This window comes from Typopeltis vanoorti, chromosome 18, assembly GCF_054136105.1.
Source record: "Typopeltis vanoorti isolate ZY-2024b chromosome 18, IOZ_Tvanoo_1.0, whole genome shotgun sequence".
NCBI lineage: Eukaryota > Metazoa > Arthropoda > Arachnida > Uropygi > Thelyphonidae > Typopeltis > Typopeltis vanoorti.
Genome location: NC_143566.1, coordinates 47,620,526 through 47,636,770, shown reverse-complemented (window position 1 = coordinate 47,636,770; position 16,245 = coordinate 47,620,526). Strand labels below are relative to the sequence as shown.

The 16,245-nt window shown below is 35.4% G+C and overlaps 1 protein-coding gene across 2 annotated transcripts in view; it reads left to right on the top strand.

Moving 5' to 3' along the window:
• The window catches only part of LOC150096634 (T-box transcription factor TBX20-like), a 93,403-nt gene that overhangs the window by 74,910 nt on the left and 2,248 nt on the right, over positions 1-16,245 (top strand). The window contains exon 6 of one of the 2 annotated variants that reach the window (XM_090408437.1): positions 3,587-4,462. The exons of the other annotated variant lie outside the window; for it this stretch is intronic. Coding sequence (XP_090264563.1) covers positions 3,587-4,119 — 533 coding nt within the window. The 3' untranslated portion in view covers positions 4,120-4,462. Of the gene's footprint in view, positions 1-3,586; positions 4,463-16,245 lie in introns of those variants that run through there. 2 annotated transcript variants of the gene reach the window in all.

The window sequence follows — 16,245 nt, the reverse complement described above, 5'->3', positions numbered from 1 at the left end:
TTTCGACGAAATTCTGAATATAGTATTTATTACGTTGCTTAAAGTGCTCTAGGAAATTCAGCTGATTCGAACTAAAATGAATTTGAGGTTGAGCGGGATTGCTTCCTCCTAGAATATCTATGCTGGTTAGCATTCAACTGTTTTGAGATAAAAAAAGAAAAAGAAAAAAGTTGCCTCTTGTGTTATATATGATTCTCTAAAATTTTCAGTCCGACTGGACCAAAATCTAGGGTAGGATTGCAAACGAGGGAGAAGATTGGAATATGCTGCAGATTCTATTCCTATTGTAGCTTAGAACCTATTTCGACCAGTTAATGTTCGTTGGTATTTAAATACACCGTAATTAAAACTTATCTATTGGTTAATAAAATAAAGGAAAACCACATACGTTCTAACAATTATGAATAGGCAAATGCATACTACCTATCCTGTACTTTGCAGAGCTACAAACAGTATCATCCATTCATCAGCAGAATGGGTGATATTACCGGTTGTGGCAACCTTGTTCATATTACTATCAGTCGCTATTCTCAATAATCAACTTGACTTTCATTTCTTAGCAAGATAATCCTTAAAACAGCTTTGCGAATGGTTCCAAAAAAATGCCTCTGAACAAAACCTTAAAAGATATGTTTATGAAATACAAGATGTTGCAGCGAGTTAACTACACACGAAGAAGTTTCGTTTGATGTGTCAAGGAATAGATTTAAATTCCACTCGAACTGAAAAAATGAATTCGCGAAGCCATCGCATCAGTGACTATGATAAAAACCTGGCAGAAATGCGAATACATATTGGATTTGAATACAGCTGCTTTGTTGTTAGAAGGGGAAGAAAAAATAAACATAGAATAGGCTTAACAGAAGCTTGGTCCTTGCTAAATGATGTTTGTGTGCTTGATATAAGCACTTTTAACTGCTTCATGCAATATACGAGTCGCAGATGGACGGAATTAAGGCCCACGATATGAGGCTGGCAGTATTTTTTTCCTGAAAATTATTCCTGTAAATATATTCGTGCTCATGCAAATAGCTGAAATATAGGAAAACTATCTGTAATTATGCGAATGGTTCCAAAAAAAAAAAAAAAATGTGGACTAAATTTCCATTATACCATGGAAATGAATTTAAAAAGAAAAATAATAATATTTCAGCATTATGAATTACCACAAGGTGTCGCAGAATTATATCGCGGTTTTAAAGATTCCTACTTCTACAATGAAAAGTGATAGAAGAAAGACTCAAACGGCACGGCTTGGTGAAGTTATACGCCTTTGGTTCTTGGCTGATTTCTGACGATTTCTTACGAACACCTTTCGCTGTAGCCTCTGAAATTGGACGTCCATCCTTGTCTTATTTTCCGATGCTTCACACGGCTGTGTCGCAATTGTGTATGTCAGTTTTGGATTGACTTACGTGACGGAGGAGGTGTGGAAACTGACACTGACGACTGATTCACACTTTGTTTCATTATCTCACCATACAAACAGCGCGTTCATGTCCCGTGAAATCTTCCATTATTCTAAGCGGGAGTTTAAGCACCCCTACACGCGGGCAACACGAAACTGTCCTGACAAGTAGAAAACGTTTGTTTATTTCAGAATTAGGGGTGTATAATTGTGACTTCTAGAATATCTTGAATTTTAGCAAAACTGTATTTTTTTTTGTTATTTTTTATATACCAAGCGCCTTATCCTCGTTCATTCCAGTTTTCGATGTCATTCTTGATACGTGCTCATGCAAATAGCTGAAGTATAGGAAAACTATCTGAAATTATACCATGGAAATCAACGAGGGGAGAAGAACGTGATATTAGTTCAAGATTTTTCTAGAACCCAATTAGCTGCAGGGATATCCCTGTCAGTAGATACTGTTTAAGGCTATACAGCGAAATTTGTTTAATACAAGAATAAGAGGATTAAAAAGTGCCTTAGGTGTCTGGCAAAGCTTGAATTTCAATCCTGGATAGATGCGCAAAACTAGACCATCTCGTTGTAGATGTTGTAGAACATCAACTTCATTCTTTTCGACCACTCAGCTGTTCAAGATTTGGAACACAGAAATGGAACACAGCAAAATATCAGCCGCCTGCAATTTGTATTAAAAAATGTCAACTAACTGTATAAGAAACCTTGTGTCGTAAACGGAATTAGAACCCAAGTCTTTCTAATCAAAGAGAACTTGGTTCCGATTGCACGACAGTGAAAATTGCAAACAAGTGTGTATATATATATATTTGGCGATTACTCGGCAAATTCGGAACTGTGTGCGCACAAACATCCACAGAATTATGATTCACTGAATTGTCATAAAATTTTAACCCGCTAAACATGTTTATTTAATTCAATACCAGAATCGTCCTGTAGAAAACTTAAGTGACAGTTAAAAAAAGAGCGCTGCACAAAACAAATGTATAAACTTACAAAAACTAATGATGTAACGCTATAACAGAACCAAAACAACTTTTAGTTTTGTTACAGTGCTGGACGCTACAACTCCGAGCCAAATTCCGTAAAACAATTACAGCACCAATTAACCTGCCCGTTCTTCCACAGCAGTAAATTAATGCAGCTAACAGGAAGAACAAACTATTTCAGGAGTTTCTTCTTTCTTAGAAGAGAGTGAACGACGTTGTTGTCCAGCACAGGTTTGGGTATGTCGCGTCAACATGACCCCAAGGTAAAGAAGAGGCAGCTGCCTCTTCTTTAACGATCTATGGGATTCGCTCTGTTCATAAACGGACACCGTCAAGCGAATTCAGAAAGTCCAAATTCTGCTGTGAATAAGTAAGAGATGGTGAGGAGGTTGATAACTATTAAATTGCGCTTCCTTCATACTTTTCTGCGATCTCGTAAACTAACTTATTTGTAAGAATGCTCAACGTTGTGCAAGCACAGTCATCTTGTAGCCGCTCATCGGTCTCAAGACATTCAAAACTCGTGGTACAGAGGCATCGATATCGTATGTAATAATAAGACTTCAATAAGGGTGAATGGAAAGCGACATGAATCAGCGGAATATTTTAAAGAAAACCAAATGCATTTCATAAACTTTAATGCAATGTAAATAGGAGTTTTGGGGGGAAAATTTCCTTGGCTACTAATATATATATATTTTATTTACAGTATTATGACGTTACGTACGCGTCCGATATATTTATCTGAATCGTATTTAGACTGTATAATAATAACCTTTCCGTGTGCTCTTTTTTATTTATTGTAAAATATATCCCACACAAAGTCTTTCAATTAAAATGATTTTGAGTAGTACTCAGCAATACTGAAGAACAACCCCACCGTTCCGAGCAAAAAACAAAACAAAACAAAACTAACATTTATCCCTTCTATCCTATATATTCTTTATTACCGTCTTCCGACCAGATCAGCATTTGAGTTCGGTGAACAATACTGCCCACAAAAACTTGCTCCGTAGCCAAATTAATTGTAAACTTTGAGATACAATTGTCGAAGAAATCAGGGAGTTTTAATAATAAAAATAAATGATAATAACATATTTGAAAAGGAATTTTAGTTATCTAGATAACATAGAGAGACAGAAGAGTAACAAAATGTTCATTCTCTTTTCAGGACTAGGAGGGATCCCATCCAGTTCCGATTTGTTGTTCATGGCCAGTCAAGCAGCTTCACCGTGGAAGTTTCCTTCAGTTCCGCTGACTATGGCCGAGATTTCTTCGCTAGTGGGATCTCACCAACAGAACAATCTTGCCAGTTTGTACTTTGGTCTTCCTCGCGCAGCATTTCCTCCCCTGTCTATGGTCACACAGCCAACGACTTCTAGCGGAGGGATGCCGACGGGACTGACAGCAGCTGCAGCTATCGTAGCAGGAGCCTCGGGGTTGACAAACGGGTCTGGTCACCTTCAGCCATCTCCTTCGTGTTCTCGTACGACGACAACTATGCCCTTACCGCCGCTATCAGAAGTCTCCTCTGCGGGCGCCGTGCATCCTGGCTCCTCTAGCCTTTACTCGTCTCGCCTCCACCTGGCTGGCCTCTATTCAGGTCTAAAGTTCCACCCTTACTTCCATCCTCGCTTAGTGCAACCTCCCACCGCTAAAAGCTCGCTAGACAACGAGTGCGATCCCATCGCCCCGCAAGTCTAGGGCCATGCATTACGTCGTAGGATAAGAACAACGCCATCTGCAACATCCGTGTGCCGAAAATAAAACGACACAGATAAGGAGATTACTTCGGAGTTACTAATCTCCCTCTGATCCACTGTTCCTAATCCAGATTTTTCATAAATGGTCTGATAAACTCTCGCTCGAGGAGTTTCTGTATTTAGAATGGTTTTCGATAAAACAAGACAGTAATGAACAAGAGTCGGATTTATTCATTCTATATTCCTGAATGACGACGGAAATAAATGTATAAAAACATGAAATAAAGTAAGTTCTGACTGACTTGAATAAAGCACGTGACCAGTGCGGATAAACGAAGGAGCTAGGAATGCTCAGAGAAGTCGTTATTTTATTCCATTGATATGAACTTGGAAAATTCAGTTTAAAAAAATAAAAAAAACAACAACAAGTGGATGGATATCCTTCTTGTCTATTAAAGAGGACATCAGGTATATAGTTCTAGAGAGAACTCTTTTCCAAACAGAAGTTCCTTAACGATAGTGTGTACATTTAGTCATTTGATCTGACACTAACTCGAGATACGAACTCTTCTCATGTATCATATTTTAAGTTATTACTTTTCACTTTGGACTTCATCGCAGACTTGTGTGTTGATTAGAAGGATTTCTATTACTGAATAGACTGAGCAGTGGCCAAAGTATTGGTAATCTTCCATGAAATGCGCAAATGTCACTTTCAAGCAGTTTTTTTTCCCTTCTTCTTCTTCCCCTTCTTCTTTTCAAGAATGTCAGTGTGTTTTGCACAGATATTAATAGCAAGTCTCCGTAAAATAGTTCTCAGAGGAAACCATTGAATCGCACACATACCTAAAAGTATCAGTTAGTAAAATTCAGCTACGGAGTCTCCCAAATTATTTTCCGTGCACTGAGTAAGTTTCCTAGAGCACTGTACTCAGCTCACTTGTATAGGTAAATAAATGCCTTCGTATTTAGGTTCTGTAGTAGTTAATTGCCTAGCACACACACACACACACACACGCACACACGCGCACACGCGCACACACACACACACACACACACACACACACACACACACACACACACACACACACACACACACACACACACACACACACACATTGTTACCTCTAAATGAAATATTATGCAACTTTAATCGAAAAAGAAAAAAAAAACGCCGAGAAAGGTTCCACGCGACTGTATTCGAAGCATGCATTTTCATCAGAAGAGAAGGGTCCGTGATCCATTGAAGTTATTCATTTTTTACATCTTCTTTAATAATTTATAAAAATTATAGCGGTCTACCTCACGATTACTACGCCGTAATTTTGAGTCCTTAATAAAACCTCGCAGTATAAATATTTATCTTTCAAATAAAACTTGTCCGAGGCCGCTTGCATTCGACAGAGTGAACACGTTTGTGTGCGGGCACATACTCTTTCCGATATAAATCTTACCGCTAAATCAACTATTTCTGAAATATTTTAGAATATTTTTCTCGAAATGAATCTTTAATATATCCTTTAAACATTTTTTTTTTCAAAAGGAGCTATATTTAAAATTAACATAAAAGAAAATTAACAGCAGTTATTTGGACTAAATTACGAGTACTCTGATTGTTCCATTAAATTTAAGAGCAAATCAAACTGATAAAGAGAATGTTGGGTTTTTTTTTCGATTTAATAAAATTAGTCATATTATGTCATCGCATTATTTTTATTAAAGTTAATGATCCAAGTGCTTGATATTATTATCTAAAAATAAATCATAACAAAACATCCGTAGACGAAATTTAACAAAGCAAAAAACAAGAATATAACAAGATAAAAAATACAGCAGGATTCGATTTTATGGCTTCAAATTGGAATGCATTTAAAGAAGTGCAAAAAGAGTAACAGTAAACGATTCAAATAGTTCTTTTTTGTTAATTACGTCACCAGGTCGAAAGTATTATCTGAAATACCACATGCTTTTAAGTTCAATCATAAAAAGTCGATATGCTATTGCAAAAACGGTATACAGACACTGAAAGATAAATACATCTATGAAAGGTGAATTTCCTGGATTGAACTCCAGATGACGCTACTGCAGTTAATATAAAGCTCTCCTTCGCTAGGCAGAGGAGAGTCTATTCTCTTCATTTCAAAGAAAACTTCTTTCTGGGAAGTGCTACTTTGTCACGTGTGGTTGTAGCTTCTATAATTTCTGCTTCGTCAAATAAAAAATAGAAACTTTATTACGTTTTGGACAGAATTTTGCTGATATTAAAATTGTTCATTTCTTCAAATATTCATTCAAGATTCTGATGGTGGACTACCTCTAGCTATTAGAATTTGGACATTTTTTGAAATTTAAATAAAGGTTTACCGAAAGACAGATTGTATCAAAAACTAGCATCAGAAAAAAATAACTGTTTTTTTGTTTTTTTTTAATTCAGAGGTCATCCCTCTCTCTCTCTCTCTCTCTCAACAAGCGTAAAATAACTAAAACCCTACCATCTTTTTAATTTTTACATCTATTATTATTAACAATAAATCTCCTAGAACCTCTTATTCTCCAAGGGAGCAGGCAGAGCTCTTGTAGTCCTAACTTTCTGAAGACAGGTAGACAGCCAATCTACGGTGACAACCAAAGTCAAAGCTTTCAATAAGAGCTTTCCAGAGAGAGAAAGAGAACACCAGACAACTGCCACCATCTCGTGGTCCCAAATCCAAATATATATGTATCGGCGAGTTTTATGGTCATATGGTCGATTTTTTAATATGGTGAGTTAAAAAATTCGAGTTTCCGCGAGAGAAAACTATTTGCAGTACCAGAGATCGACTTACTTATGAACTCGCAGAAGAAAGGCCCAGAAAAGGTTTCTCCAATCAGCAATTAGAATCGAACCTATCTTTCTTCGACGATACTATCTTTCTAAAGGTCGAAAGCTGTCCTAGGTCCAATTGAATAAGACAGGGGTGACTAAAACCACGATCGGATAACGTATAATAAACGATTCAACACAAAAATCACGAGGGAATAGAACGAAGGCGGAAAGGAACCACTGCCGGGGGAAGAATTCCAGAATTCCATTTGGAATTCATGACGTGAGTCCTCAACAGTAATTTTACGGTGAAAGGGGAACCAGTCCATTATTCTTCGCCCGTTAAATGTTATGGAGTCAAAAGGTGAGATTCTTCTACCAGTAATGCTCCCCCAACGGAATTTCCGGCGCTTAGTGGCGAAGAATGCAATTAGGTGTCGATAAGGATGGAAACCAAAGTATGCTCGGCTGGACGCTGAGTGCTCCATGGTGAGTACTAAGACATCTCTTTTTTCGTGACATTTACGCTGATATTTTCACAGGTAACTGAGTAGTTTACGAATCAATCCTGTACGCATATCCGATGTTGAGTCTGCTTAATGCAGATGATGCTGATTACTTCAGTAGATCTTTTGATTTAAATAATAATAATAAAAAAAAAACTAGCACTTTCGATTCAAAATTTACGTATATGCATTTAATAGTTTGTGATTATATGGGCTCCCCATCGTCAGAATTAAAACTGAAGCAGTTTCCTATACATTATATACTTTGTGTGTGCGTGTGTGTGATACTCTTTGAATCTCTAATCATTGTTGAATCACACTATTAATTTACCTCGCAAAAACTCGTTGTTGAGTATACAAAGTATAAAAGTTTAAAAAATATCACACCTCTTTACCATCGCAAGAAATCTACACTGTTCACTAAAGCAACGCATAAATAGGGGGGGGGATAAATAAATAAATAAATTCGAAGCTCGTTGAAACCTGTAATCTGTAGTATTAATATATCTGCAATGTACATTCTAAAAGACAGCATCGGAGCCTTATGTGGAGGAGTGTCATACTCATACATCATAACCTCTTGGCGTGTGTGTGTGTATGCAAGGACCAGCTACGAGAGAGAGAGAGTGGTCACCAAATTTTTTCTGGATTATTCTTTACAATACGCATTAAAGATAAATGTCAGCGACAGAATGTACTATTAATCTTTAAGATTTTCTAATTTTGGTGTAATTTTTTTATTATTATTTCAATCTCACCCACGAAAGGTGATAAACATATCGAACGTGGATTGGTTAAGGGCTAAGTAATCCAGAAATCTTGCTCTAGAGGGAATATTTTCAAGGCCATATCAGGCTTCCAATTAGTGGGATGGTGGTCTTATTTGATTCTATCTTATGAGATTAACATTAACCCATTTTTATAAATATTATTGCAGGTATTTTGTATCCAAATTTCAATATCACTTTGAACTGTACGCAGTTACAGACATTCACCATTTATAGACGTTCACCAATATCCATGTTGCCCAGTGGCAATGAAACTAATTGCCCGCGCGCTAGAAAGCGGATACTCCAACAGATTAACACTTCCACTGTACGTTTTGAGTACAGTAATAATAGTTTAATGATCTATAATTAAGGATTTACAAGAGGTGCTTATACGATACTGTTGGTCTTGAGTTTTTTCTGGCTAACGCATTTCTAATTACTCAAATAACAATGAGATGCTTGTGGGTGTCGATTTTATTCTAATGGCGAATCCAGTGTAAAATGTTTTCACTTCCGTCTTTTATAATTATACTACCCGCTCGGCCAACCAGGTATACTATTATCTATCAGATCGTGATTAAATATTAATTTAGCCACTTAAGTATATTCTCTTCTCTTCTTTGGAAAGGTTATCGTTGGATATACTTATTTCCGATTGATTCTGTTTTATGAGAGTTAATATTAACCCATCTTAATAAATATTATTGCAGGTATTTTGTATCCTAATTTCAATAATACTTTGAATTGTACCCAGTCTTTAAAAATAAAATATTCAGCAATCAAAGTATTTACATGAATGAATTCGTAATGTTTTTATCAGATAATCAGAAGTGGTTGTTTTAAAGGGGCTTTAATAAATTTAATAAAACAATCATATAAATTCTTCAGCAAGACCTACGGCATTGAAAAAAAAAAAAAAATGGGCTGGCCGGCGGAGTAGATAATGTACTCGGTCTCCAACCAACAGCGTGAGGACACTGATGATGTTTGTGAATGTCTGTCATCGCCCGGCGTGAGACCTTCTTATTGCAGGCTTGAAAATAGCTTCAAAAATATCATGACGCCTCTAGAATAAGTTGCAGGAATCTCTAACCGTAGCCCACCCAGGATAGTAATATATTATACTAATGTTCTGATATAAAATAATATACTATATTAAAAAAAAATTGCACACAATATTTTACACTTTTTTTTTAAAAAAAAAAGAACGCCTTTATTTCCCCTACTCCATAACGCAGAAATTTTAACAAGACTCATACGAGTATAAAACCTGTAAGAAGGACAATTAATTCTGTATTCGGTAAGATTTTATAACGAAAAAAAAAACTTTAAAAAACTGCTTCACAGCTGGTACGCAAACACGATACATGAAAAATATATAAAATCGGTGACATTTCCCAAACCACTTTAATACATCATAAGATAATAATGTGAATACCTACTTGCATTTAAAGCAAAGACGAATTTATTAATCAAGGACGGAGGACAAAATCATTTAGTTTCACTGTTCTTGTTCTGTTTATCTTCGAACGATAATAAAGAAAGGGATCCGATGTCATAGACAGCCGGTGTCAAACGGAGGTTGCAGGATTTTTCCTACCAGAAACTCGACCTTTTCATCCACCAAAACAGGCAAACCTGCCAGAACAACACATGAGATTAACAGACATAATACACTGGCTTTTTAGATCGTTTTTTCGGTCACAAATCCAAACAACTATTAACAGACGAGAGATGATGGAAAAGGATGTGAGAATTATAACTAGAAAGGAGAGCATGGCCTTTGAATCACATGAGACATTTGGAAATATGACACGTTTCAATATCATACAAGATGCGGGGAAAAAAAATCATAGTTCCACATCACTGTTGTCGAATCTCCATTACTTTCTGTTTTTAGAAACTGAAATATTGATTATTTATATAAGAAAAATACAAAGGAAACAGCAGCATTCCTCCTGTTTGCTTATCCAAACTTTGATAAGCATGCAGTGTAATATACGTGTATTCAAGGTACTCAATACTTCGATATATTTATTATATGACTTTCATTTTGATTTGCTTAAAATACCCAACAGAATCTCATCATTAAAAATAATCTAAAGGATGAAATCAGGTGGAAAAAAGTATCCGATGTTTTCAAAAGTTGGCTTGAAAACTGGTTCCTTATAGAAGCTGAGCATTTTTCTTTTATGTGGCATATAACTGAAAGAATGTCTCAGCTTAAGCTGCTAAACTGTGGAATGGGATAAAAAATTCCATTCGTCACTTTAACTGCACGATATCTCCCACCCCTTATCTCAAAAAATAAAAAACAATGAAGAAAATTATAATTCTACAGTGCCTTCTTCTTACAGTTCGAGTAGTATTAAATCTCCAGTAGAGGTTTTGCTTTCTCTTTGCTTTGTTTGATAATTTCAGAAGCAGCCTGCAAAAAACTAACTACTTTTATTAAGTTTCGAAGCAATTTATTATATATATATATAGATAGATAGATAGATATCAGAAACAACAACAACGTAACTTATATTTTACTTATAATCTATATTTCAAAATTTTAAATTAATTCTAAAAAAAAATGTGCTTTACAATTATATTATGACAGTATAATTATAATATAATGTACGCTATAGGTATATGCTCTTATTTTTAATTTTAGAAATATCTTAAATTAAATTAACTTATCCCATTAGAGGGCTGTGTACAACAAAGAGTTAGTCATCAACAAAATAATTTCCTTTTTTCTCTTTCTTAGTCAATCTCACAATGGCTGAGGACTTGCGCCCCGATGTATGTCTTCGCCTTCTGTCTGTCTTCTATCATTCTAAATGCATTCTCCAACCTTAGTCCAGTAAGAGTAGGAACTAGATCTAGCTATCTCCCACGGGCCTGCCTCTTCTTATAGCTCATAGCATCTTGCCCCGTGCGAAGAATTTTTCCAGTGTTCTGTCTCTTCTTGAGATGTATCCAAATTAATTCTGAGGATTCCTCTTTCTACCATGTTGCAGAACTCATTTCAAGATTTAATTGATCTTTGATGCTCAGGCGCTGGTTCTTTACTCTCTCCAAAGAACTCCAAGCATCCTTCTCCAGGCCTACATTTCAAAAGCATCGATCTCCTTAATCGCCTTGTTCTGTGTTTCAAGACTCTGAGCCATTAAGAACCACAGAAAAGACCGAGGATCTGACCAGTCTGATCATTATACAAACATTGATAAATATTTTCTTTATTCTTCCCGATTTTGGTGACTGAGTCATTAGGGATCTTCCGATCGTAATCAGTCTTCTTACTTCCTCCATATGATTCCCGTGGTAGAGAGCAATGAGCCGAGATAGATAATAATCAACAAAATAACTGGCTTATCTATGTTTGATTCACGTATATATCTTAGACAATATACCGTACTTATTTTTAAAAGTCTGGGTTACTAGGTCTGTCTATAAGATGAAATTAAAGTTCATATCACAAACAAATACATAATTTGCCTACATCGTTATTCAATTCAGGTAATTCTTACTTTATGTGCCAAACCTAAATACATAAAATGTACGAGCTTTTGTTGAAATGGCATTTTTTAACCGATTTAATAAACTGCTGTTGATTGTTATACGAAAGTTTTCCTTTCAAAAGGGCACTGATGAAATCCATCAGGAGCCAATCAGTTCTTTTTTGTAATCTAAAGCGATAAAAACAACGCTGATGGCTAAAAATGGAGTTATTATATGCATGGGCATAAAGCAGTCACGTGGTAAGGCTTAGGCAAAAGGAGGCCCACTTTGTTTGAGGAAGGGAGGACTTTCTGTCGAGTTCTTGATGAGACCACTGAGATTTTTAGATTATGTTCGTAATTATGAATACAGAAAAAAAAGTGACAGCACGTCATCGATCTCTTAAAAAAGAGAAAGTGGATGGTTTTGACCTTTAGTGATTTAACTAAACAGAGATTCATTCATTTGTATTTTTCAGAATTCTGAAGGAGAAACAACAAAAATTCATCAGTCGACCCACAGAACTAAAATGCTGTAGGTTCACAGCCTTTCGTAGATGGGATTGTCATAAGAAAAACTGTCGAGCGCTTACAACTTAAAGATGAGAAGCTTCATACAATGAAAATAAAACCCATTTTACTGAAATTTTGTAAATTAACATAAAAATTTCAGCCCAAATTTGAATTCAAAATTTGGATTCAATCGGATGGTTCAGAGAGAATGAGAAGCGATTCTAGATATTAATCGAAAAAATTAGAAATTACAACCATTGATATCAATGCAGCATCTACTTTATTATGTTGCAGAGTTCTGCTAATAGTCAGCAATACAATACGAAGAGGATTGCAGAATCAAACAATGAATTTGGTAGACGCATCATTGTATAATAACATAAACGATTCCGTTTATTTATTTATTATTTTTATGTATATCCTACTCACGAAGGGTTGCAAAAAATATATTTTAGTACTCAGTTCATTCGGGAGCTTCTTTCTAGAGATCGAACATGAAGCTTTTAACTTATTTCTTCTCTCCAGTATGCAAAATGGAGGTCTCACACTGGGTTTAGTTTGGTTTGATCGGTTTTCTTGTTTTCCTAAGATGAAAAACCCGACTTTCCGTATGAAACCGGTTAACTTAACTTCAGATTAAAAAAAAAAAAAAAACGTTACGAAGTTTGGGTGGTAAGTGAATTGCAAATTCACTTACCACCCAAGAAGATTTTCAAACATCCATATCCAAGATTTCGCATTCAAACCTACCGGAGAGCAGAGGTTATCCACTCGGTCAGCTAGATTCACATACCAGAAGAACTGAATCATTCAGTTGACTACCAAGGATGGCGGCTAAAGGTGCTGCTTGCACGGGACAGTTTAAAAACGAAATAGGACCACCAGAAGCAGCACAATGTTGATAGCCACAAATTCAAAATGTTCTACCTTTTCGTGTCCAACTTACGCCACAAATATGCCACCCGTACTTTTTAAGAACGAAGCAGACAATATTTTAGTGCGCTATGACTACCTACACACTCAAGCAAAAAAAAAAAAAAAAAAAAGAATTTATCTTATATCTTCGTGTGTGTGTCCTGCTCATAAAACGTTGTAGTAGGTTAGTATAGTAATAATTATATTAGTACAATGGGAAGGTTAAGTATAATGTATAATGAACTGTTCACTGATCATAACTGAGCCAAAATTTTATTACTGAGTACAACTCTCAATGAGGTTTAAAACGCTGTTTTTTTTTTCTCCCCTTGGCACTCACTTATTTCTTTTAATAGGTTTTTATATGATATTTGGAGGACCGAGCGGTTGGGGAGGAATGAATTAAACTCCAAGCTGTATATGAAAAGGATTCTGGATCCTTTCCTTAAAATACTTTAATAGCCATTGAAGGAATTTCTTTCAACGATTAATACATTTAATTATTTAATAACCGAATTGATGCCATAAAAATTAAATTTATATTCTTGATTCAAGATTAATTTTGAATTAACTATAACATAATATGAAATAAAATAGAATCTATCAACAAAAGAGAACTATTCTTGTATTCGAGTAAACTGCCAACCCTACATACAACTCAATTCTACGGTCATCATCTTCGTTTACAGAATAAATTGCCTATTTCTCCTCTACGTATCAAAATGAAGCATTATCATTGGATGCACGCCTCAGTAATGTTAGCTGAAATGCAATAATTAGAAACATGCTGTATACATGGCTAATACTGTTCCCGGATACCAAAGTAATGAGGTTCCGCCAAGTCTTTTAATTGGTATATTAAGAAGCGTTTAGAATGCCAAAAAGTGTTCCTGATGTTCAAAACCATGTGTTATTAATCGGAAAAGGGATCAATCAAATAAATCACCTACCCATATTTAAATTCCCGGGATTACGAACTCAAATGTCCTTAGTAAATGTCATATTATTTCCTAGAAAGATAAGCCACCAACAGTCATTATACTCGAATGTCAGATCATCTTCATATATCCTCTTTTACAAGACGTTTGTGTAAGAAGAAAACGCACCATGAATTTTTCATATCCTAACTACAACACAGATGGATTGTAAGAAGGAAAATGCATCCTTCTCAAGAAGGCTGAATCGCTATACAAATTCTATCAGTGATACTAAACATGATCTATTTATGCTAAGTTGTGACGGTCGATCCGCTAACGTCACAAATAAAAGGCTTAACTTACAGGTGTCGGTCAGACAGTGGCTCTATTACTGTCGAAAAGTTGTCAAAGGCAAAAAAGAAAAATATGTATAAAAAAAAAGAATAAAAACTCAATTTCAGGGACGGAGAAAAATGGGACAGAACCCTGTGATCGATAATAAGATTAGCAGGCAATTTGTTGTGGTCGTTTGTTCTTTTGACACACTGACTGAAGCCTCAGACAAACGAAGGATCTTTTCTCGTGAAAAAAGTGACACTGGCTCGTGTCGCGTGGTTCACTAATAATATCACTTTTTCGTTCTACTTGTCAATTATCTAAAACCACAGCACTCACCCTTGTTTGACGCAATTTAATAAAGCCAACAGGATATTGTACTTTCAAAGACAGAATAGTTGAGGGTCCCTTACTGATTACGTGTAACTTATAAGCTAGGTAAAAGACGGTGTTCTTGATAGCACTGAAAGAACAAGAAGAATGCTTTTTGAAGTGAGTTTTATCTGCTTTTTTTTATGTTATTAGATAACTGATTTTAAGGAACTGAAGGTTTTCGAAAGAGTGAAAGAGTAAGGAGGGGAAAAAAATGAACTTTTACATCACGTAATCAAATAATTAAATTTGGGCCCAATTACTTTAGTGGTGCTGATTAACCCTTTTTTTTTAACTACTCGCCACTCATCGCATAACATTAATTCTCTTTTTAACGGGTGTCTCCTGGGTTATGTGTTAAATCAATTAATCCACATCTCCAAAGGAACACAGACAATTTGGAATTCTCAAAGTAATTATACTTAATTTGCTTAGCTCTTTGAAAATATTACTAAAATGAAATTACTTAATTATCAATTTGCAGAAGATGGCTTTAAAAATCCCATTGCGAAATAAGAGAGAGAGAGACAAAAAAAAAGCTTGATTTAATATTTGTATTCATTTATACTGTAAAACAATATCATTCTAATGATGACACTAAGATTTTTCGATGGAAATTACGTAATAAAAGTTTCTTCAACTCTTCTTGTTTTCAGGAGATTGTTTTTGAAGACATGAGCACGTGCACCCCAAAGGAAAATATTTTGCTTTTTCGTTTAAGCATTTGTTTCTTAGTTGTCAGTATTTTCCATCTGAGTTTTCTAGTAAATAAATTCTGTGAATGATGTCTGAACTCAGTCTCGTATAAATACCTAAAATTTCACCTGTCATAGATGGTTCGAATGTCATTAGAAGAAAATGTTGTTTTATAATTATTACATGACACTTTCTACTCCAAGGACTTGCTGTGGAGGCTACTCCAAGATCCACCCCATCTGTACTGTACTATAAAAATCACCAGGAAGAAAACGCCTGGCTACTTCTGTATGTAAGCGATTAATTCACCTCACCTGAAAAATGTCTACGTAATGATTTCTCTCGGTGATGACCAAAATAAAGTTCAGATCTTTTCCCATCGAAGGGCCATTCGCTGATCTACTTAATACTGATCCAGAGGAAATGCCAACACTTATGTCATGACAGAATGCTGTTATTTTGGAAAGGATTAGGAAACAGGAAAATGATCGTAGGCAATTATTAAAAAAAAAAAAAAAAAGACTTGACAGTGATGTCATATCACACGGTTGAACATAAATAGTTATTTGTGGTCTATGTATGATCTATGGTCAGAGTCAAATCAAAATTAAGAGCACTGGAAAAATTTTAGTAGTTATTGTAAATATCAAATTAATACCAATCGAATCAATTTTTAAAATATCCTATTTGTAAATGGACTAATTAAAATGAATATTGAGATGTCCGTACAATTTTTTGTAGCGATTCCAAATACTGTTAAGGAATAAAATCTGTTCAAACGAAATCCCAAGGAATAACATGCATACAGACA